This window comes from Oncorhynchus tshawytscha, linkage group LG11, assembly GCF_018296145.1.
Source record: "Oncorhynchus tshawytscha isolate Ot180627B linkage group LG11, Otsh_v2.0, whole genome shotgun sequence".
Lineage (NCBI taxonomy): Eukaryota > Metazoa > Chordata > Actinopteri > Salmoniformes > Salmonidae > Oncorhynchus > Oncorhynchus tshawytscha.
This window is the reverse complement of record NC_056439.1, coordinates 3,699,281-3,723,991: the sequence shown is the minus strand read 5'-3', so window position 1 is coordinate 3,723,991 and position 24,711 is coordinate 3,699,281. Positions and strand designations below refer to the sequence as shown.

Genomic DNA, 24,711 nt, shown 5'->3' with positions numbered 1-24,711 from the left:
AGTAACAATAAGATCTAAGTCAATTCATCAGATCATGGTATTGTCTCCGACTGAGTTGACTCAGGGTTCACGAGGAACTGTGTTACCAGACTGTATCGTTCACCACACTATTGTGGGAGGTCTCCTCAAACCAAAAAAGCTTCATGTCTTCTCCCCAGTCCTTAATGTGTGATAACGGTACCAGTACATCAGTCCTTATAGGGTCTCTCTGTTCTTTCCATCCAGGAGCCGTCGGAGCCAGACCTTGAGCAGCAGCTGCGCTCCGTGGCCAGTGTTGAGGAACTGATGAGGATAGTGTACCCTAACTACTACAGCGTGCTCAGTTGCCGGTCGAAGCGGGGCGCACGCTTCCCCCTGAGAGGGGAACACACAGCCACGGAAACGCGGTCGAGCGGCGAACTGCCGGCGTTCGCTTCCTTGAACCCTGACACACTGAAAAGTAAGTGTCTGTTTTCAGGAGATGCTTTTTCCGTCACTGTTGGCCTGTCTAGGTTTGTTTGTTGTTGACCAACTGACCTTGTAGCCTAGTAACATTTGACTATAACAAACAATTAGATCAGTGCTTAGTTTAGCAAACAAATTCATATCATCTAAAAAAGAAAAGACATTTGATTGGCCACTTACCTTGACTGACGTCAATACAGGAAGTGCAATACAATACATGGTTTGTCAAATGATGATGTCATTTTAATGCTCTGGTCTTCCTGTCTGATTCTCTCAACGTGCATCCAACAGGTATTGTGTCAGAGTGGAAAAAGACCCAGTGCATGCCACGAGAAGTTTGTTTAGATGTGGGGAAAGAGTTTGGGGCGGCTACAAACACCTTCTATAAACCACCCTGCGTGTCTGTCTACAGATGTGGGGGCTGCTGCAACAGCGAGGCGCTGCAGTGTATGAACATCAGCACCTCCTACATCAGCAAGACGGTGAGTTACACACTGGGGACCGCAAGGGAGGGGGGGCTGTGGTGTGTGTGTGTGTGTGTGTGTGTGTGTGTTGGCTATGTTGGAGTGGGGTTCTTAAACAGAGCTGGTACTCAACTTCAGTCCTCACAGGCCGCAGTATCTTGATTGACCACAGATCACTCACGGATCATCATTTTACTAGTTGAATGGCAAGACCTGAAAACCGTTAGACACACAGGCCCCTGAGGACTGGAGTTGGATTAAAGCCTTGCTTCATATGATTTAGAAACGGTTTAGTTGATTCGTATGAAAATGCCAAAACAATGCATTGTTTTTACAGAGTGTGATATGTAGAAATCCAAATGACTTATTGAAGGTACTCTGATGTGCTTACAGCTTCTTTAAAGCCTACACATAGTTTTTCTCTACTAGACTGAGGGGAGTGAGAGGTTCATTCTCAGTTTCCCACCTTGATTCAGGGGGTAAACGGCAGGCAGGGGATCTTCTGCGAGGTTCTGTGTGTGTTGGAGTTATCAGCGTCTAGGCCTCTTTTAATTGTCCACTTATTTTGGGTGGGCTGATCCCAGCCTGGCTGTTCTGAGTCTGTGTGATTTAAAGCATGACACGCTCACAGTCAGGGGTTTGAGTCCTCCTGGTCAAGGCCTTAGCATTGCAACTGTTGTTAGACTGCTAATGTTTCTATGGAGACTTACCACAGCCTATGTAGGTGTAGCTCAATGACCTAATTGACTTAATCCTGGTCACCCCTGGGAACCTAAGGGCTTTTCCTATAATCTTTACTGCCCTAACACATTTTTTTGGACCATTAAGAAATTAGATTCTCTATTTTAAGGAATCAGAAAAAAATACCTAATAGTTGTACAATTGTTTTCATGCAATTCAACAGTGCAATGTTTTTCACGATGAGTGAACTAGACTCATGGGGCTTAGGATGTGATATATTGTGTGTGGGGGGGGGGTCTGTGTGGTACAGTAAATGTGTTTGCGCCAGAGAATAAGCATGCGTCAACATTCAAGGAGACACTGGGGGAGCATAGATGTTAGATTAGGACTCGTCTGTACAATTCAGTTGGGCGCTGGCGTGCCCTGATCTATGCAGATAAAACATACATGTATGTTTTCCCATCCAAAGTGGTCCGATTTAAGCGAAGGGTTCTATATTTCTATATAGCTCTCATTAGCAAGACACAGGGCACCAAGAATGAAATTGAAACCTGAAGTTCAATAACACAGCTAAGTAATGTAGCCGACATGTGTTTGGTAACGTAACTACTTGTTCAACATTGCCGGTTGGATACATACCAAGCGTGATTGGATTCAGATTGAAAATTGAAGCATGCATTTTCCATGCTATTTTGCGAATACAGATTTAATTGATTTCAAGCCCAACTACAGCTCCCATGACTCTTTGATAGGCTTACTTGGAGACTCATAGCTAAACCACTGACTCATGGTACTACTGGGTATCCCCAGAGAAAGACTAGCTGGTTGTGTCTACTCCCCCTGACATTTTTTTTCACCTTTATTTAACCAGGTAGGCTAGTTGAGAACAAGTTCTCATTTGCAACTGCGACCTGGCCAAGATAAAGCGTAGCAATTTGACAGCCCAAAGAGAGACAGCCCGAGAATTGAACCCTGTGGAACACGCATAGAGACTGTCAGAGGTCCAGACAACAGGCCCTCCGATTTGACATACTGAACTCTATCAGAGAAGTAGTTGGTAAACCAGGCGAGGCAATCATTTGAGAAACCAAGGCTGTCGAGTCTGCCAATAAGAATGTTGTGATTGATAGAATCGAAAGCCTTGGCCAGGTCGATGAATACGGCTGCACAGTAATGTCTCTTATCGATGGCGGTTATGATGTCGTTTAGAACCTTGAGCGTGGCTGAGGTGCACCCATGACCAGCTCTGAAACCAGATTGCATAGCGGAGAAGGTATGGTGGGATTCGAAATGGTCAGTAATCTGTTTGTTAACTTGGCTTTCGAAGACCTTAGAAAGACAGGGAAGGATAGATATAGGTCTGTAGCAGTTTGGGTCTAGAGTCAACCCCCTTTGAAGAGGGGGATGACCACGGCAGCTTTCCAATCTTTGGGAATCTCAGACAATACGAAAGAGAGGTTGAACAGGCTAGTAATAGGGATTGCAACAATTTCGGCAGATCATTTTAGAAAGAGAGGGTCCAGATTGTCTAGCCCGGCTGATTTGTAGGGGTCCAGATTTTGTTTCTGGAAAGGTGAATGTTTAGAAGTAGAAGCTCAAATTGTTTGGGTACAGACTTAGCCTGCAGAGTTCTGTATTACTTTCTATCTTTGCAGTAGATTGCAACACCGCCCCCTTTGGCAGTTCTATCTTGGCGGAAAACGTTATAGTTAGCAATGGAGATTTCAGGGTTTTTGGTGGTTTTCCTAAGCCGGGATTCAGACACGGCTAAGACATCTGGGTTGGCAGAGTGTGCTAAAGCAGTGAGTAAAACAAACTTAGGGAATAGGCTTCTAATGTTAACATGCATGAAACCAAGGCTTTTACATTTACAGAAGTCAACAAATGAGAGCACCTGGGGGGTGGGAGTGGAGCTAGGCACTGCAGGACCTGGATTAACCTCCACATCACCAGAGGAACAGAGGAGAAGTAGGATAAGGGTACGGCTAAAGACTATACGAACTGGCCGTCTAGCACGTTCAGAACAGAGAGTAAAAGGGGCAGGTTTCTGGGCACGATAGCATAGTGTACAGACAAAGGTAAGGTAGGATGTGAGTACATTGGAGGTAAACCTAGGCATTGAGTAATGAAGAGAGAGATATAGTCTCTAGAGATGTTTAAACCAGGTGATGTCATCGCATATGTAGGAGTTGGAACAACATGGTTGTTAAGGCATATTGAGCAGGGCTAGAGGCTCTACAGTGAAATAAGACAGTAATCACTAACCAGGACAGTAATGGACAAGGCATATTGATATTAGAGAGAGGCATGCATAGCCAAGTGAACATATGGGTCCAGTGAGTGGTTGGGCTGGCTGGGGACACGGCGATTCAGACAGTTAGCAGGCTAACAAGCTAACAGTTAGTAGGCCGGAGCTAAACAAGCTAGCAGCTAGTAGACCAGGGCAAGCTAGCAGTTAGCAGGCCGGGTTAGCAAGCAAGCAGTTAGCATGGGCTAGCAGTTAGGAGACCAGGGCAAGCTAGCAGTTAGCAGACCGGGTTAGCAAGCAAGCAGTTAGCAAGGGCTAGCAGTTAGCAGACCGGGCAGGCAAGCTAGCAGTTAGCAGACCAGGGCCCGGCAGTTTAGCAGTTAGCAGACTGGGTTAGCAAGCAAGCAGATAGCAGGGGCTAGAAAGTTACCCTTTGGGGGGACATCGCGATGGGGGTAAGTCTGTTTTTGCCTCTTCGTGCGGTGATGTCGATAGACCAGTCGTGGAATTAGTAGGGTTCCAAGTATCTCTAGGTAGCTAGCAGGCCGATATAGCCCAGGAGTATGCTTCGGTGGTAGCACAGGAGCCCTGGCTGGGCTAGCTTCAAGCTAATTGGTGCTTGCTCTGGAATGGAAATGCTTGCCAGGAGTAGTAGATTGCGGTTAGCTAGTTGTGAATATCTAGATGAAAATGTTCAGTTTGCGGTAGGAATCCGGGGATAAAAATAACAGGTCCGTTATGCTCTGATTAGAGTCACGTTGTTCGAACTGGCGAGAGCTTTCCGAGCTGAAGGCTAGCTGATGACCGCTGGCAATGGTCTGCTGACTGATAGCTGGTAGTTAGCTGGCTAGCTTCAGTTGAGGGATTCCAGATCCGAAGTAAATATAAATACTTTAGGGAAAAAAAACAGATCCACGCCACATTGGGTGAGGCGGGTTGCAGGAGAGTATTTAGATGATGAGGTTTAGCAAAATATTTTAAAGGATATGCGATGAAAAATGTGTAAAACGATATATACAAGGGACACGACAGGACAAAGACGTCTGACTGCTACGCCATCTTGGATATGTCTTCACCCACAACCTTTGGATTACTTGTCAGTCTGTAGCCAGGCAGGTTAGTCTGTGGCCAGGCAGGTTGGTCTGTGGCCAGGCAGATTGGTCTGTAGCCAGGCAGGTTGGTCTGTGGCCAGGCAAGTTGGTCTGTAGGCCTACTGTTTGGTTTCCACTACCAGAACTAATGGCCAATCAAAAGTCTCTCCAGTTACCTCTTATCTGGCTTTATGCACACCTGATCCCAGACAATGTGCAGGCTCAGTGGATTGTAAATGACTCAACGAACTCATGTGTTTGACAGGGCTGGCAGTCAGACAGGTTGACTCACTGAATAGTTAGGATAAACTTAATTAGTAAACAGTTTACCTGACTTTTGCTTTACATGACCTGTAGTATCATGGCGCCAACAGAGATGGTCGCTTCAGGTCCTTGGGAAACTATGCAGTACTTTGTTTTTTTCTGTATTATTTCTTACATTATTAGCCCAGAAAATCTCAAGCATTATGACATACAGCTTGGAAGAACTATTTGATATAAAAGTGACGTCAACTTACCAACATTACGACCAGGAATACGACTTTCCCGAAGCCGATCCTTTGTTCGGACCTCCACCCTGGACGTGGGATCTTATCCCAGAGGCCGACCCAAAACAACACGGTCGCTGCAGGAGAGGCAGACAGAGTGGCCTACTGGTCAGACTTAGAAGGCGAGCACACCATACACTGCTTCCGAGCATATTACTCGCCAATGTCCAATCTCTGGACAACAAGGTGGACGAAATTAGGGCACGAGTTGCCTTCCAGAAAGACATCAGAGATTGTAACAGAAACAAACAACTCTCTGGTAAGAAGAAGGGTGGGTGGGTATGCCTTATGACTCACGGTGCGATCATAACAACATACAGGTACTTAAGTCATTTTGTTCACTTGACCTAGAATTCCTTACAATCAAATGCCGACCTCATTATCTACCAAAATAATTATTTTGATTATAGTCACAGCCGTGTATATCCCCCCCAAGCAGATACCCCGACGGCCCTGAAAGAACTTCACTGGACTCTATGTAAACTGGAAACCATACATCCTGAGGCTGCATTTATTGTAGCTGGGGATTTTAACAAAGCTAATATGAGAACAAGGTTTCCTAAATTCTATCAGCATATTAAATGTGCGACACGGGCTGGTAGCATTCTCGACCATTGCTACTCTATCTTCCGCGATGCATACAGAGCTCTCCCCCGCTCTCCCCCGCCCTCCCTTCGGCAATTCTGACCATGACTCCATTTTGTTGATCCCAGCCTATAGACAGAAACTAAAACAGGAAACACCCATGCTCAGGTCTATCCAATGCTCGTCTGACATATCGTATTCCATGCTTCAAGATTGCTTCGATCACGTGTCCTGGGATATGTTCCGGGTAGTCTCAGACAATAAAATTGATGTATACGCTGACTCAGTGAGCGAGTTAATTAGCAAATGCATCGGTGATGTTGTACCCACTGTGACTATTAAAACATTCCCTAAGCAGAAACCGTGAATTGATGGCAGCATTCGCGCAAAGCTGAAAGCACGAACCACCCAATTTAATCATGGCAAGGCAACTGGAAACATGACCGAATACAAACAGTGTAGCTATTCCCTCTGCAAGGCAATCAAACAAACAAAGCGTCAGTATAGAGACATAGTAGAGTCGCAATTCAACGGCTCGGACACTATGTGGCCGAGTCTACAGTAAATCACAGACTACAAAAGAAAACCAGCCTCGTCGCGGACATTGACGTCTTGCTCCCAGACAAATTAAACAACTTCTTTGCTAGCTTTGAGGACAATACAGTGCCACTGACATGGCCTGCTACCAAAGCCTGTGGGCTCTCCTTCAGCGTGGCCAACGTGAGTAAAACATTTAAATGTGTTAACCCTCGGAAAAGCTGCCGGCCCAGATGGCATCCCTAGCCGCATCCTCAGAGCATGCGCAGACCAGCTGGCTGGTGTGTTTACCACACTGCCACCACACTGCACATTGCCCTATTCCATCTGGACAAGAGGAATACCTATGTAAGAATGCTGTTCATAGACTACAGCTCAGCATTTAACACTATAGTACCCTCCAAACTCATCATTAAGCTCGAGACCCTGGGTCTCGACCCCGCCCTGTGCAACTGGGTCCTGGACTTTCTGACGGGCCACCCCCAGATGGTGAGGGTAGGAAACAACATCTCCAGCCCGCTGATCCTCAACACTGGGGCCCCACAACAGTGCGTTCTCAGCCCTCTCCTGTACTCACTGTTCACCCATGACTGCGTGGCCATGCACGCCTCCAACACAATCATCAAGTTTGCAGACGACACTACAGTGGTAGGCTTGATTACCAACAATGGCGAGACGGCCTACAGGGAGGAGGTGAGGGCCCTGTCAGTGTGGTGTCAGGAAAATAATCTCTAACTCAACTTCAAAAAAACAAAGGAGATGATTGTGGACTTCAGGAAACAGCAAAGGAAGCATCCCCCCTCCACATTGACAGGACAGTAGTGGAGAAGGTGGAAAGTTTCAAGTTCCTCGGCGTACACATCAAAGACAAATTGAAATGGTCCACCCACACAGAGAGCGTGGTGAAGAAGGCGCAGCAGCGCCTTTTGAACCTCAGGAGGCTGAAGAAATTTGGTTTGTCACCGAAAACACAACACAAACTTTTACAAATGCTCAATCGAGAGCATCCTGTCGGGCTGTATCACCACCTGGTATGGCAACTGCTCCGCCCACAACCGCAGGGCTCAAACCGCAGGGCGGTTTTCACAACGCATCACCGGAGGCAAACTACCTGCCCTCCAGGACACCTACACCACCCGATGTCACAGGAAGGCCAAAAAGATCATCAAGGATAACAACCACCCGAGCCACTGCCTGTTCACCCCGCTATCATCCAGAAGGCGAGGTCAGTACAGGTGCATCAAAGCTGGGACCAAGAGACTGAAAAACAGCTTCTATCTCAAGGCCCTCAGACTGTTAAACAGCCATCACTAACATAGAGTAGCTGCTACCAACATACAGACTCAAATCTCTTGCCACTTAAATCAATTTAATAAATGGATTTAATAAAGGTATCACTCGTCACTACATATCCTACATTACTCATCTCATATGTATATACTGTATTCAATACCATCTACTGCATCTTGCCTATCCCGTACGGCCATCACTCATCCATTTATTTATGTATGTACAGTTGAAGTTGGAAGTTTACATACACTTAGGTTGGAGTCATTAAAACTCGTTTTTCAGCCACTCCATAAATTTCTTGTAAACAAACTATAGTTTTGGCAAGTCGGTTAGGACATCTACTTTGTGCATGACACAAGTCATTTTTCCAACAATTGTTTACAGACAGATTATTTCACTTATAATTCACTGTATCACAATTCCAGTGGATCAGAAGTTTACATACACTAAGTTGACTGTGCCTTTAAACAGCTTGGAAAATTCCAGAATATGATGTCATGGCTTTAGAAGCTTCTGATAGGCTAATTGACATAATTTGAGTCAATTGGTGGTGTACCTGTGGATGTTATTCAAGGCCTACCTTCAAACTCAGTGCCTCTTTGCTTGATATCATGGGTAAATGAAAAGAAATCAGCCAAGACCTCAGATTTTTTTTTAGACCTTTTCCAAACGCCTGAAGGTACCACATTCATCTGTACAAACAACAGTACGCAAATATAAACACTATGGGACCACGCAGCCGTCATACCGCTCAGGAAGGAGACGTGTTCTGTCTCCTAGAGATGAACGTACTTTGGTGCGAAAAGTGCAAATCAATCCCAGAACAACAGCAATGGACCTTGTGAAGATGCTGGAGGAAACAGGTACAGAAGTATCTATATCCACAATAAAATTAGTTATATATCGACATAACATGAAAGGCTTCTCAGCAAAGAAGAAGCTACTGCTCTAAAACTGCCATAAAAAATCCAGACTATGGTTTGCAACTGCACATGGGGACAAAGATCATACTTTTTGGAGAAATGCCCTCTGGTCTGATGAAACAAAAATAGAACTGTTTGGCCATAATGACCATCGTTATGTTTGGAGGAAAAAGGGGGAGGCTTGCAAGCCGAAGAACACAATATCAACCGTGAAGCAAGGGGGTGGCAGCATCATGCTGTGGGGGTTATTTGCTGCAGGAGGGACTGGTGCACTTCAGAAAATAGATGGCATCATGAGGAAAGAAAATTATGTAGATATGTTGAAGCAACATCTCAAGACATCATTCAGGAAGTTAAAGCTTGGTCGCAAATGGGTCTCCAGATGGACAATGACCCCAAGCATACTTCCAAAGTTGTGGCAAAATGGCTTAAGGACAACAAAGTCAAGGTATTGGAGTGGCCATCACAAAAAAATCTCTGACCCACAGAGAATGTGATGAAAGAAATAAAAGCTGAAAGAAATCATTCCCTCTACTATTATTCTGACATTTCACATTCTTAAAATAAAGTGGTGATCCTAACTGCCCTAAGTAAGACTGTGAATTTTTACGAGGATTGAATGTCTGGAATTGTGAGAAACTGAGTTTAACTGTATTTGGCTACGGTGTGTGTAAACTTCCGACTGCAACTGTGCATATTCTTATTCATCCCTTTCCATTTGTGTGTGTAAGTTAGTCATTGTAAAATGTGTTAGATTGCTTGTTAGATATTATTGAACGGTCGGTACTAGAGGCACAAGCATTTTGCTACACTCGCATTAACATCTGCTAACCATGTGTATGTGACCAATAACATTTTATTTGAGCATCGCTAGTTGATTTTACGGATCTTTTAAGCATTTCTTTCCTCTGCCCTCAATGAACTATTCTGTGGGTACAGTGGGAGTGTTCTTTAAGACAGCTCTTTGGTAGTGCTCACTTCCTTTCCCCAGATGCGAGTAGTGTCCATTGTCAGGTACAGTACATCAAGACGCCTTAAGGAATCTCTCTCATGTACGTTGCCAGCCTAACGAGGGGTTAGTGTGTTGAGGGGGGATGTGTGATGCAGTATAAGTGCGTAAGCACGGCTGTAAGGAGCCGGGTGTGGATGGGAAGGAGGGGCGGGTAGGGGAAGGTAGGGAAGCACCCCTCCCTGTCCCCAGGGAGGACTTTCTGGGGCGACGTTAGGGCATGGGGGTCAGATCATCCCGTCATTACAGTATTTTTCGTATTCCCGGGTATTCCCCTCACTTATAAACCATTCCCAACCTCATCAATGTATTGGGATAAGGGTTACAGTAATTATTGCCGGGGCATTTGTCAGGTTTTACCGCTTTCTTAAAAGGAAGCTGGAATGGCCTCTGCCAAAGCCCATGCCAAGGTGTTGAGACTAATCAGACTGGGCTGCCTTGGTAACATGTCTGCCAGGTGGAGGATCAGGGTGATTGCTTAGGTCAGTTTTAATCATCCTAAAGGACTATAGTCCTCATTGAGTGGTCTGTTATTTTCTTTGAGTGAATGTGGACTGACCTGTTTCATTGAAGGGAAGAAAAGTCTGGATTCAAGTCACAGAGACGCTTGTTTGCTATTCATGCTTTGGGGGCCAAAGGCCATTCACAGACTCACTCTCAATCACTGCTTGAGTCTACTCCATTCCTCCCTATGCGGCCCTAGAACAGAGTAACCTCAATTAATAGTTTTTAATTGATCAAGGCGTGATACAGAAAGCTCCTGCCAACACTAATAACAACAAGCTCCCTTGCCTCATTCCCTCTTTCATGGCTGCTATCCCGTCCACTTCAATGTTCTCTGTAGTTGTGGTTAGAGAGTTTATACACAGTGTGGTTGTGTGTCAGTGGTCTGTGAATTTAGAGTTGCACAACATGCCCCATTCTTAGCCCCACTTATCTGGTTGTTTTTAGATTTAATCTTCAACCCTCAAATGGTCCTGACTAGAATGCTGCAAAGAAACTGTGGCAAAAAGGTTGCTCATCAAGTTTGGTTGTGCTGTGACATCAACTAGACAAATACAGATCCTACAAGTACTATTATCTCTGACAGTTGCTTGATAAAAGTTGTTTTTCTCTCATAACTGTCTGAAAACCACTATTCATTGTAGGTTTCACCATTATGGTGACTAAAGAAAACTGTCTGAAAGTCCTACTATCTGTTACTTGACTCATTTTCTTTCTCTGTTTCTCCTAGCTGTTTGAAATCACAGTTTCCAGCAGTACAAATAACAACCTAGTGACGATCAGCTTTGCCAACCACACCGTGTGCAATTGTCTGTCCAAACTGGATGCCTACAGACAAGTACACTCCATCATACGACGATCTCTACCAGAGTAAGTGTTCCTTTTCTTAATCCAGTCCTCTAATTTAGCTATGGTGATCTGCTCCTACCCCTGTAGGAATTAGGGGTAGTAGTAATAGTTAAGTTAGCTATCTGCTCCTACCCCTGTAGGAGTTAGAGGTAGTAGTAATAGTTAAATTAGCTATGTTGATCTGCTTCTACCCCTGTAGGAGTTAGGGGTAATAGTTAAGTTAGCTATGTTGATCTGTTCCTACCCCTGTAGGAGTTAGGGGTAATAGTTAAGTTAGCTATGTTGATCTGCTCCTACCCCTGTAGGAGTTAGGGGTAATAGTAATAGTTAAGTTAGCTATGTTGATCTGCTCCTACCCCTGTAGGAATTAGCTATGTTGTTATTAGCTATCTGCTCCTACCCCTGTAGGAGTTAGAGGTAGTAGTAATAGTTAAATTAGCTATGTTGATCTGCTTCTACCCCTGTAGGAGTTAGGGGTAATAGTTAAGTTAGCTATGTTGATCTGTTCCTACCCCTGTAGGAGTTAGGGGTAATAGTAATAGTTAAGTTAGCTATGTTGATCTGCTCCTACCCCTGTAGGAGTTAGGGGTAATAGTAATAGTTAAGTTAGCTATGTTGATCTGCTCCTACCCCTGTAGGAGTTAGGGGTAATAGTAATAGTTAAGTTAGCTATGTTGATCTGCTCCTACCCCTGTAGGAGTTAGGGGTAATAGTAATAGTTAAGTTAGCTATGTTGATCTGTTCCTACCCCTGTAGGAGTTAGGGGTAATAGTTAAGTTAGCTATGTTGATCTGCTCCTACCCCTGTAGGAGTTAGGGGTAATAGTAATAGTTAAGTTAGCTATGTTGATCTGCTCCTACCCCTGTAGGAGTTAGGGGTAATAGTAATAGTTAAGTTAGCTATGTTGATCTGCTCTTACCCCTGTAGGAGTTAGGGGTAATAGTAATAGTTAAGTTAGCTATGTTGATCTGCTCCTACCCCTGTAGGAGTTAGGGGTAATAGTAATAGTTAAGTTAGCTATGTTGATCTGCTCTTACCCCTGTAGGAGTTAGGGGTAATAGTAGGAGTAGTTCTGTAAAGTATCTTCTCTGCATTATATATGCCTATTCTAGTGCCTTTTTCTGGATTCTTAATCCAGTCTACCCATTGTGTTTTCAGATCCAGTACATTGGATCCGTAGAATTAACTGCTAAAAGCATTCTAACAGATATCTGTCACAGGGACTTTTCCAAATGCCCAGAAAGTGAGAAGGAAGCATTGTCCACCACAGGACAGGAAATACACTTCAAGAACAGTTTGCAAGATGTTGCGGATGTATTTAAGCCTGCAAAGAGCTCGTTCTCGCACCAAGAAACTTAGGATAGCGTCTCTGCTGTCAGCATGCTAACCAAAAGTCCCCAGTTCCAACAAACTCGCTCAGTTTTTCCAGTCAGTTCCTGGATTCTGGTTCTCTTTATTGGGAGTATATGTGGTGAAAGGGTTGTGTGTGTTTTGAATACAGTGGGAGGTTGCCTTATGTTGTACAGCAACAGTATTTTCCCTTGAACGGATATAGAGGTTCATATTGGCCAATTTAGTGTGGACACCTATTGTTCCTGTGCTGTGAAGGCTTCCTGTCAGTGTGTTGATATAAGAGGTGCTACTACAGGAAATCCCAGCAGTGAACCTTGATTAACTTTCCATCTAGGCAGGGCAGTGCACTGTGGAGCATTATGGACTGAGTCCATAGTCACTACGTGTAGTGAGGACAGTTAAACGGATGGCGTTTCTGTCACCAGACCTGAAATCAATTTGACATAATTAGAGTTAGTGTCATTTCCTCCATCATACACACACCTGTGCAGCACCCACTTGGGTGATGTAAAGATGAGATGTTGCTACTCCTGCAGTAAACGTCCAGAAGCATAACTTAACCTGCCGTACCTTATGAAAACTGCAGTATATCGTGAGCAAGAGGTTACACAGGAGATGTATCTACAGACAGCTCCTCGTCTTGTCTGTCTGCTGTGTTTACGTCAGAGGAGCAGAGGAGTGTAGACTTGTTAACTGTGTTAACTGTTTAGCCTAACCAGAACATGTCGGGACAATATTGTTTCCAGAGCCTCCACCAGACTTAGAGCAGTCGTTCTTCTACAGTAGGGCAGTAGCATGTATATCAGTAGTAATAGAGCAGTTTACCACCAAACAGTAGCAATTAGCAATAGAATCAGTAGTAATAGCAGTAGCAGTAGTAGTAGCAGTAGCAGTAGTAGAAGCAGTAGTAGAAGCAGTAGAAGTAGCAGCAGTTGTAGCATTAGTAGTAGCAATAGTACTAGCAGTAGCACTAGTAGAATCAGTAGTAATAGCAGTAGCAGTAGTTGTAGTAGTAGCAGTAGTAATAGCAGTAGCTGCAGTAGTAGCAGTAACACTAGCAGTAGCACTAGTAGTAGAAGTAGCAGTAGTAGTAGCAGTAGTACTAGTAGTAGCAGTAACACTAACAGTAGCAGTAGCAGTGGTGATATAAGGAGCAGCAGGGTGGGGACGGCCTGTCAACACCCCATGGAGAGGAGAGCAAGACCAGGGAACAAGGCAAGCAAACAGGCTTAAGAGCAACACTCCATAAACACTTAGAATTTACTATAGACAATGAGCTCGTAGCTAAAAACTCAGGCCCTATGTATAACTCTGGAGCCTAGGTATAATCAACAAGGGCCCAGAGTTTGTCCTGCTTCAGTTCACGTGTTCAGGAAAAAGTCCTCGCCCCAAATTGAATGGCTCATTTCAAACCGAAATAAGAAACGCTACGCCAACAAGATGGCTGCCGTTTAACGGTCTCCTAACTATTTGTGCTATTATGTGTTTGTTTTTCGCCATATTTGTAAATTATTTTGTACATAATGTTTCTGCCACCGTATCTTACGGCAGAAAAGAGCTTCTGGATATCAGGACAGCGATCACTCACCTCAGATTAGACAAAGAGCTTCTGGATATCAGGACAGCGATCACTCACCTCGGATTAGACAAAGAGCTTCTGGATATCAGGATAGCGATCACTCACCTCGGATTAGACAAAGATTTTTTCAACAACAAGAAGGACTTACACGATATTCTCCAAACACCCCACAGGACAAACATCCCAATTATTCGCAAAAGGAAGCGACGCAGAGGACGAAGAGCCGGATGCCTCGTCCGGAACTGCAGAAGGCGAGTAGGAAAGCTGCCGTTACCGTCAATATTACTCGACCAACGTGCAATCATTGGACAATAAACTAGACGAGGTACGATCACGAATATCCTACCAACGGGACATCAAACTGTAATATCCTATGTTTCACGGAATCGTGGCTGAATGACGACATGGATATTCAGCTAGCGGGATATACGCTGCACCGGCAGGACAGAACAGCACACTCCGGTAAGACGAAGGGGGGGCGGTCTGTGCATATTTGTAAACAACAGCTGGTGCACGAAATCTAAGGAAGTCTCTACATTTTGCTCGCATGAAGTAGAGTATTTTGTGATGAATTGCAGGCCACACTACTTCCCTAGAGAGTTCTCAGCTATACTTTCTGTGGCTGTTTATTTCCCACCACAAAGAGATACGGGCACTAACACCGCACTCAGTCAGCTGTATAAGGAAATAAGCAAACAGGAAACCGCTTACCCAGAGGCGGCGCTCCTAGTGGCCGGAGACTTTAATGCCGGGAAACTTAAATCAGTTCTACCAAATCTCTACCAACATGTTAAATGTGCAACCAGAGGGGAAAAAAAATCTAGATCACCTGTACTCCACACACAGAGATGTGTACAAAGCTGTCCCTCGTCCTCCATTTGGTAAATCCGACCACAACTCTATCCTCCTGATTCCTGCTTACAAGCGAAAATTAAAGCAGGAAGCACCAGTGACTCAGTCTATAAAAAAGTGGTCAGATGAAGCAGATGCTAAACTTCAGGACTGTTTTGCTATCACAGACTGGAACATGTTCTGGGTTTTTTCCGATGACATTGAGGAATACACCACATCAGTCACTGGCTTTATCAATAAGTGCATTGAGGATGTCATCCCCACAGTGACTGTATGTACATACCCCATCCAGAAGCCATGGATTACAGGCAACATTGCAACTGAATCCTGGACTTCCTGACGGGCCGCCACCAGGTGGTGAAGGTAGGTAGCAACATCTGCCATGCTGATCCTCAACACTGGAGCTCCCCAGGGGTGCGTGCTCAGTCCCCTCCTGTACTCCCTGTTCACCCACGACTGCATGGCCAGGCATGACTTCAACACTTTCATTAAATTTGCAGATGATACAACGGTGGTAGGCCTGATCACCGACAACAACGAGACAGCCTATAGGGAGGAGGTCAGAGACCTGGCTGTGTGGTGCCAGAATAACAACCTATCCCTCAACGTAACCAAGACTAAGGAGATGATTGTGGACTACAGGAAAAGGAGCACCGAGCACGCCCCCATTCTCATCGACGGGGCTGTAGTGGAGCAGGTTGAGAGCTTCAAGTTCCTTGGTGTCCACATCAACAACAAACTAGAATGGTCCAAACACACCAAGACATGAAGCCTATTCCCCCTCAGGAAACTAAAAAGATTTGGCATGGGTCCTGAGATCCTCAAAAGGTTCTACAGCTGCAACATCGAGAGCATCCTGACCGGTTGCATCACTGCCTGGTATGGCAATTGCTCGGCCTCCGACCGGAAGGCACTTCAGAGGGTAGTGCGTATGGCCCAGTACATCACTCGGGCAAAGCTGCCTGCCATCCAGGACCTCTACACTAGGCGGTGCCAGAGGAAGGCCCTAAAAATTGTCAAAGACCCCACCCACCCCAGTCATAGACTGTTTTCTCTACTACCGGAGTGCCAAGTTCAGGACAAAAAGGCTTCTCAACTGTTTTAACCCGCAAGCCATAAGACTCCTGAACAGGTAACAAAATGGTTACCTGGACTATTTATATTGTGTGCGCCCCCCAACCCCTCTTTTACGCTGCTGCTACTCTCTGTTTATCTTATATCCATAGTCACTTTATCTATACGTTCATGTACATAATACCTCAATTGGCCCGACCAACCAGTGCTCCCGCACATGGCTAACCGGGCTATCTGCATTGTGTCCCACCACCCGCCAACCCCTCTTTTTATGCTTCTGCTACTCTCTGCTCATCATATATGCACAGTCACTTTAACCATACCTACATGTACATACTACCTCAATAAGCCTGACTAACCGGTGTCTGTATATAGCCTTGCTACTCTTATTTCTTTATTTTTTTACTTACCTACACAGACACACACACAATGTTTAGAACAATAGTAAGTCTCTGCATGTATGAGTCTCTGTAAGTCTCATACATGCTCTTAGTATACTAACAAGAGATCTTGCTCTCTATTTCTGCTCAGCATTGCTCTGTTTCAGTGCGACTAGTGTAAATGTTTATTGCCCTTGTGTCAACCCCACAGACTGAAGGATTAGCCTTTTGCCCGTTCTTGACATGTGCCGGCAAGCCGAAAAATGACTCACTCCCCAAGGTGAAAAACTCTCCTCTAGCAATGCAATGGCAATTGGAACACCATTGATCTGTAAGCCCTAATGTTCTCCATGTCCTAAAGCTGTGGTGTTGTGACCGACCAGGGAGGACAGTATTGCCAAGAGAGAGCTGCAGATCGATCCCAGATGAGAGGCCTGCTACAGTCAGATCCAGGGTTGCGTTCCAAATGGTACCCTGTTCCTTTTATAGCGTTCTATTTTTCACCAGGGCCCATAGGGAATAGGGCGCAATTTGGGATGGAGACCAGAGGTCCAGGTCATGACTACCTGGCTCAAAGATCCATGGCAGGATATGAGCCATGCTACAAGGCTGTTTTGCACAAGCCGTGTCATAGGGGCCAATCAATAGGATAGGTTGAAGCACGATGAATTACAATGTAGGTGACTGAGTGTTTTTGGTACGGAAAAGTTTATTCATGGTATAATGCTTGAGTTCAGTAGTAACGTTTAACGATGTGTGGTTAATGGATAGAATCTTACCTGACGTGATTGAAATGCCTGGTCCTCTTTATGGCATTGCCGTAAATGAGAATGTGTTGTCAGTCAATTTACCTGGTAAAATAAAGATGAAGTCAAATTAAATACATATGTTAGGGGCTGAGAGTCCATGTTCAGGATGTCTATGCAGTTATGACTTATCTGGCTGTGACATCACCACATATCAAATTATGGAATAAAGGTCTTATTTCAGAGGGAGTGAAGTTGATAAATGATCAGCGTTCGTACCCTAAGACCCCGAGTTGGTCCTGGAGTTGTCAGAACCTTCCAGAGAGAGTCAGCAGACCTGTTTATTATTATGTGATATTTTACAACAGCATTTTTTCTGCCTGCTCCTCTGTCAGAGTGATTTTCAATAGCAGGAAAACGCATCATCCCTCGGCGAGTGAGCTGCTCTCTCTCTCATACATCGCCAGGGTTCGCTCAGCTCCTCGCGTAAGAAAAAGCAGATGTGCTCCTACGGCGAGCAGAACTTTGTTCTGCTAGCATGCATCCCAAATTGCACCCTTTTCCCTTTATAGTGCACTACTTTCGGCCAGGGCCCATTTGGCTCCAAACAAAAGTAGTGCACTATATAGGGAATAGGGTGCCATTTGGGACACATCCCTTGTGTTTTTCTTCTTTGCCTTGACACTAAGGGGTGTCTCTTTCCACCATTCCTTTCTGCCTGTAGCTCCAGTGGGGGTATGGTTACATAGCAGCAACAATTTATGTTCTGATTGCGGACACAGAGGCATTAAAACTGTATACAACATCTAAAAGTGACCTAATGGAGTCTAGTCTAGACCAATCCATCCCCAGAATGATTCCGGATGACTGAAATAGGACCGAATTAAGCTGTGAGGGCTAATAATAACTTATCAGTTTGGGCTGCGGATTCAGCTAGCTGCTAAAGACTGAAACAGACCCGTGGGTCCAGTAGTAGAGCTCTGATCTTTCTCTGGTCTGTTTCTCTGCCGTTCTTTTCCATGGACCTTTACAACTTAACTGTTGTGAGTGCTCAGGACACACAGACCATTACAAGCACAGGTCTCTCAACATGTGTAAGGATCTCACCTACTGATATCAGTACAAAAATCACGAGGAGATGCTACGGAATGGTCGTCTAATACATGTTGGCCAGTTCTGTCGTCATATATATAGACACGTATGGAGAATGCTGTTGTCTAAATGGCAACATCTACTGATCATATAGTCTGTAGGCTGCCAGCGTTAACACAATGTGCCAAAGAAGGAGCTCTCTGCCCTCACACATACTGGACATAATAAACCATGAGAGAGATGAGCTACTCTTCAGAGTGAAGAGAAATGCTTTCAACTTGAGAGTGTAATTCCTCAAATGTCAAATATTAGAGTGTGTTGTCCTGATCTGTTCTCGGGCAGCTACCGCGGTGAGGTGGAAGGACGGGTAATAACTATGACAAGTTGGCTAAGAGTTTCACGCTCGCTTGCTTGTTCTTTGGGGTGGAGGTTTTGTGAGTTACTCACACGTGTAATGAAAATCAAATCTCTCTCTGGGATACCGCAGGGCAAACAGTTAGCCGTTACCCGAGCGAGAGGAGCGAGGAGGAGCTCAAAGGGCACCCCAGCCGTTACCGAAGATGACGTTGATCCTGGCGTGTGGCTGTCAATCAGTCAGTCAGTCAGTCAGGGGGGAAAAAACCTCAGTGCCAGTAAAACGCTTGATGTCAAGAGACGCAACACAGATGTGCTGCTGAAGCTTTGTTTCTCCAATTTGAAAATATACATATCTTTGCTTGAGCTTGTAGAGTATGTGCGGGTAAAATGTTGAGTGAGGCTAGTCTTCCTACTCCGAAAGATTTTTTGTTGTTGCAACAGATGCGTAGCTAGTTTTACAGATGAACATTTAATGTGGGACCTATTCAAGAAGAGGACGTTTGGCATATGGAATGCTGACGTGCGTACTCTGTAGACCTGTGCCATAAATTGGAGCAGGAAATGACATTACAGCAGGTACCGCCAAGACTGCAGAGCTATAAAATATAACTATGTACAGTGATGCTCTATATCACCAGATCAATTTAACATAAGAAAAGATACTAAATCCGGTGGATGGCCCCCTAACGCATAGTCTACCTTCTATCCATCACATTCCAGAGGTGGCCCTGTACATACCAATCCATTCCTCATACGAAATATAGACAGTAGTTGATTTGCTATATGGATCAAAACAACACATACCAAGAGAGGCCTTTACATACCATATGCAAATCCTATCCTGATGTGAATTATAGACAGTAGTTGTACTATGTTAATCAAATCACATGCAGCAAAGTTTCCCGGCTGAAGGAGAACTAACATGTTCCTGGGATTACCCCAGCCTATGTATTATCAAGGGGGGTGACACCTTGGCTGTCTAAACGGACACGTCTGTTGTGTGTTATGAAAGGTGCACAGTGCACGTGTTGTTAATCAGATTACGTGGCTTCCTACGAAGGAGGAGGGTGATTTTCGTTCTTTTTTCAGCCCTTTGGAATGTGTTGTCTGCTTAAGCCACTGTGTGTATGGTAATTGAAAGCACATTGACAATCTCTCAAACGTGTAGAGCTGCCACTGAGCCGTTTCATGGCAACTTTTATTTCAAATAAATAGTCAAGGGTTTTTGTTTTCCGTAGATAATCAACCCAAAATGTTAATTAAGCCAACATCTGTTTGCATTGTGGCATTTGAAATGAATGCTTTGTGATTTCAAAACAGTTGATTTTTTCTGACGTGCTCTAACCACTAACTGTAATTTGTTATCAGGTCGACTAAGCTCACTCTTCACTTTCAATTAGGGGCACAACTTTCACTGGGGACGGGGGGGGCATGTTTGTCCCCCACAGTTTTATCATTGGAATGTGATACAGAACGAGGCAACATTGTGCTTTAGGACCATGTGGATGCCTCCGAGCGGTCGGGTAGGCTGTTTGGAGTGTTTATCCGACTGGATACATTTTTTAAATTAATTATGTCCCCTCCACTTCTTAAACAAAAGTTGCACCCCTGCTTTCAAGCATATGGATGCTTACTGTGATTAGCACACCAATTGTCACGAATGTCTCAGATACGTTTTCGGAGGCTCAGAGGTTCTGACCTCAAAGAGGCCTGACTAATTTTGTTGTTGCCGGGATTTCCATAATAAAAGTGCCTGCCCGTCCCCCTTACTCACCCCAACGCCCTCCAATGACAGAATGTTGTACCAGGGTCATATATCAGACAGGACCTCCATTTGAAGACAGGATGATCTTAGACCTGGGGAGAAGGCAGAGAGAAGGGAAGAGGTGAGAGGGCACGGATGTGAGATGGGGGAGGTGAAGTAGGCTTCATGCCTCCCTACCTGAGTCCCAGGCCTCCCTGAACGTCTGTGTCTGATAAACCCCTGCGTCTCACTCCCTCACCCCTCTCACCCCATCACCCCCCGACAAAGGGGGCTCAATCAATCACAGAGAGGGGGTAACCTTAACTGTTACATCCGTCCACTTTCTCAGTGGGGCTCGGTGCAAAGGTGAGGGGGTGCTCCTCGGGGCATGGATTGGAGGCGTGGAGAGGGGCATGGGTCTGGGTCCTACTGTCCTTTATAGTGGACAGTCAGCCTGAGGCTGAATCCCTGCACCCCTGCCTGCTGGGGCTGATATTGGGGTGATATTTTAGAGATCAGGTCTGATATTGGGGTGATACAGTATATTAGAGATCAGGTCTGATATTGGGGTGATATATTAGAGGTCAGGTCTGCTATTGGGGTGATATATTAGAGATCAGGTCTGATATTGGGGTGATATATTAGAGATCAGGTCTGATATTGGGGTGATATTTTAGAGATCAGGTCTGATATTGGGGTGATACAGTATATTAAAGATCAGGTATGATATTGGGGTGATATATTTAGAGATCAGGTCTGATATTGGGGTGATATATTAGAGATCAGGTCTGATATTGGGGTGATATATTAGAGATCAGGTCTGCTATTGGGGTGGTATATTAGAGATCAGGTCTGATATTGGAGTGATATATTAGAGATCAGGTCTGATATTGGGGTGATATATTAGAGATCAGGTCTGATATTGGCGTGATATATTAGAGATCAGGTCTGCTATTGGGGTGATATATTAGAGATCAGGTCTGATATTGGGGTGATATATTAGAGATCAGGTCTGATATTGGGGTGATATATTAGAGATCAGGTCTGATATTGGGGTGATACAGTATATTAGAGATCAGGTCTGATATTGGGGTGATATATTAGAGGTCAGGTCTGATATTGGGGTGATATATTAGAGATCAGGTCTGATATTGGGGTGATATATTAGAGGTCAGGTCTGATATTGGGGTGATATATTAGAGGTCAGGTCTGATATTGGGGTGATATATTAGAGGTCAGGTCTGATATTGGGGTGATATATTAGAGATCAGGTCTGATATTGGGGTGATATATTAGAGGTCAGGTCTGATATTGGGGTGATATTGGGAGTGGTCGTTCATGGAGCTGCCTGCCATGACTGGACCATTTAAATCAAACTGCCAGAGCAGACGGGGAGACAGAGGGGGAAACGGATGTAGAGACTGAGGGGGAGACGGAGGTTGAGTTGGAGGGGGAGAGTCATAAATCACTGCCAGAGAAGGGTAAGACCTGCTTTTTCACTACCATGAGGAAACAAACGGTCTACGTTATCAAGAAAAAAAATGTTTAAGCTCCCCTGTCAATCCGTTAGTTTGCCTCTCGCAGAGCACGTGTATGGTTGGCATTTCCTCATTACTTAACCAGAGGCCCATTTTTTTTTAACAGTGGGTTTGCCCTTACGGATGCCTTTTCAACTGCACTGACCAGCTGAATGCACTGTGACACTTTACACAGTTGTACTGCATGTCGAATGAAGCCTTAGACCTGCATGCACTCACAGTACAGTGGCTAGTTACACAAGTGTGCGTTGAACACAGCCTTATCAAACTGTTTAGGAATGTTCCATGCTGGGGGTAGTAGAGTTTGTTAGCATTTTTGCACCTAAACACATGAAGCTTCGAGTGCGAGTTCCAGGAGCTACAGCGGAAGCCTCAGCTCTAGCACAGCACCTACCCTGGTGTGTAGCACAACGGAAAGTCAACGCAGGAATTCATTTCATACACTTGTTTTCTTTACCATAAACTTCCCACCTGCTCCATTCATATTCTCCCCCCTCTTGAAAGGAATACAACAGCGAACCTCCATAGAGGTGCTAAGTGCTATTTGTTGGCTCTCTCTTCAGAGGCAGAATGGAGCTAGTGTGGCTCTCTTTTCAGTGCATTTTCCTTAGTGGTGATAAACTCAGCCTGGCAGGAACTACTGACTAGAGTATACAGGTTATGTAATATCTCTGGTTCTGCTGAAATGCAGTTTATTGTCTTAGGAGGTAGGGTTGCTTTTTTCAGGGGGTTAATTGGAAGAAGAAACTGCCGTGTGTTTACAAAGAACATGATAAGTTGGACTATACTGAAATACTTTACTGAGTTACAATTCCTAAAAGGAAATCAATCAATTGAAATAAATGCATTAGGCCGTAATCTATGGATTTCACATGACTGGGCAGGGGTGCAGCCATGGATGGGCCTGGCAGGGCATAGGCCAACCCACTGGGGAGCCAGGCCCAGCCAATCAGGATGAGTTTTTCCCCACAAAAGGGCTGTAAAAACAGACAGAAATACTCCTCAGTATGTTCAGTGTAAATACCAATTCACTTCAATACATTTTAATTGGATTTATTGCCATTTTACTTTTGTGTCAAATCTCTTGCAATTCTACTGCTGTTACATTCACGTGGATCAGATGTTGCTTACAACAGTCCTAAGTTTATGTAGAGTTGACGTGTTTTAAATGCACTCCACTACATCTTTGATATTACACACATTTCAACTCCACCATGCTGAGAGCTATCTCTTTCCTTTCACAGCAGTTAAAGCAGCCAGAATCAAGTTCAGCTCGGGATGCGGCCGTGCTTTCACTGGCCAGCGGTTGCACTGTAGCACGAGCCGCGCGTTTGTCTCGGAGCAAAAAGACAGATGGATGGAGCATGACACTGGCACTGATAATGTCTGTGTGGGTCGGTTGGCAGTATGTGATTTCAACTGGATTCTCAGCAGTGGTCTAGCCTAATGTGTAACAGTATGAGAAAAAGCAGAGCACTGGGCTCCGAAATGGATGATATCAGAAATGTCAAAAACTAAATAGACCCATATTGGTCTGGCAAGTGTCACGACGGTCAGTCATTTGTCCAATGTGTTTTGTCAATGGAAAGCCAATGGAAAGTGTGTGAGTCGGATATTATTGTGGAGGTTGTGAAGACAGAGACGATGATGATCGCTGAACTCTGAGAGAGAGAGAGAAAGAGAGAGAGAGAGAGCTGAAGAGGGTCAGAGTCATGTGACGTGTGTGCTAGCCTCACCATGTGCTTCGATTTAGAGCGACAAACAGTGTCTCCGGTTTTGATCCTTTTCACTTTCCTCCCCCTAAATGATCATCCCCGTTGACAGATCCAGAGGCGAAAGAAGTGCCACGTTCTGAAGTATGACTTCTGTCTGGGAACTATGCAGTGATTCATAATCAAAGTGTTCTATTCTAGGACGTGTGATGTGGAACGGAAAGGAAGCGCAAGACATGAATACAGCTCTAAGCTAAAGTGAAGGGTCTTACCAATGTTAACCAATATTTACTAGGCTACCAAATATATTCTTCTGACTTTTTTTTCCATTGCTGTCCATTGATGTCTTCCCAAGAGTCCTCTCTCTTTGATGGTTGTTTGTCTAAAGTCAATCAGCATCCCTCTTATCTTTAAGGGGACAGAAATGTTTCATGTCATCAGAGCCAATTGGCTTATTCATTCTCACTCTGCGATTAGATGGGCTGCTAACCCAACTTTGATGTGCTGGGTGGGAGTTGTCAAAATATCCCTTAAAATAGCCAGTCCAGCCCTGTCACATTTCATCCAACAACCAAAACAACATCAAATGCTACATAGCTTTGGTTAATGAATGTCGATGAAGTGAGGAATTTCCTCTCCAGCTACTGCCACCCAAATGGCACCCTATTCCCTATACAGTGCACTACTTTTGACCAGGGCCCATATGGCTCTGGTCAGCAGCCTCTGTCTGTTGGTTTTCTCCTCTTCTAATGCTAATAACTGTTTTCCACTTACAGATGTCTGGTAGCCAATAAAACCTGCCCAAAGAACCACAGCTGGAGCAACCGCTTGTGCAGATGTATGGCGGTGCAGCGCGACACCCCTCCCCCGCCCCAGACACAACACTCGGGTGAGTATTATACTGAATTACAGTTTATTAGACTGAATTACCAGTTATTAGACTGAATTACCGCTTATTATACTGAATTACAGCTTATTAGACTGAATTACAGTTTATTAGAATGAATTACCACTTATTAGACTGAATTACCCCTTATTAGACTGAATTACAGTCTATTAGACTGAATTACCTCGTATTAGTCTGAATTACCACTTAATGTGGTGAATTATG

General features: G+C 44.7%; 1 protein-coding gene across 2 annotated transcripts in view; it reads left to right on the top strand.

Moving 5' to 3' along the window:
• LOC112234531 (vascular endothelial growth factor C) overlaps positions 1-24,711 on the top strand; it is a 55,570-nt gene that overhangs the window by 22,072 nt on the left and 8,787 nt on the right. For both annotated transcript variants that reach the window (XM_024402694.2, XM_024402693.2), the window contains exons 2-5: positions 226-439; positions 736-926; positions 11,055-11,194; positions 24,377-24,489. In XM_024402694.2, coding sequence (XP_024258462.1) covers positions 286-439; positions 736-926; positions 11,055-11,194; positions 24,377-24,489 — 598 coding nt within the window. In that variant the 5' untranslated portion in view covers positions 226-285. The remainder of the gene's footprint in view (positions 1-225; positions 440-735; positions 927-11,054; positions 11,195-24,376; positions 24,490-24,711) is intronic.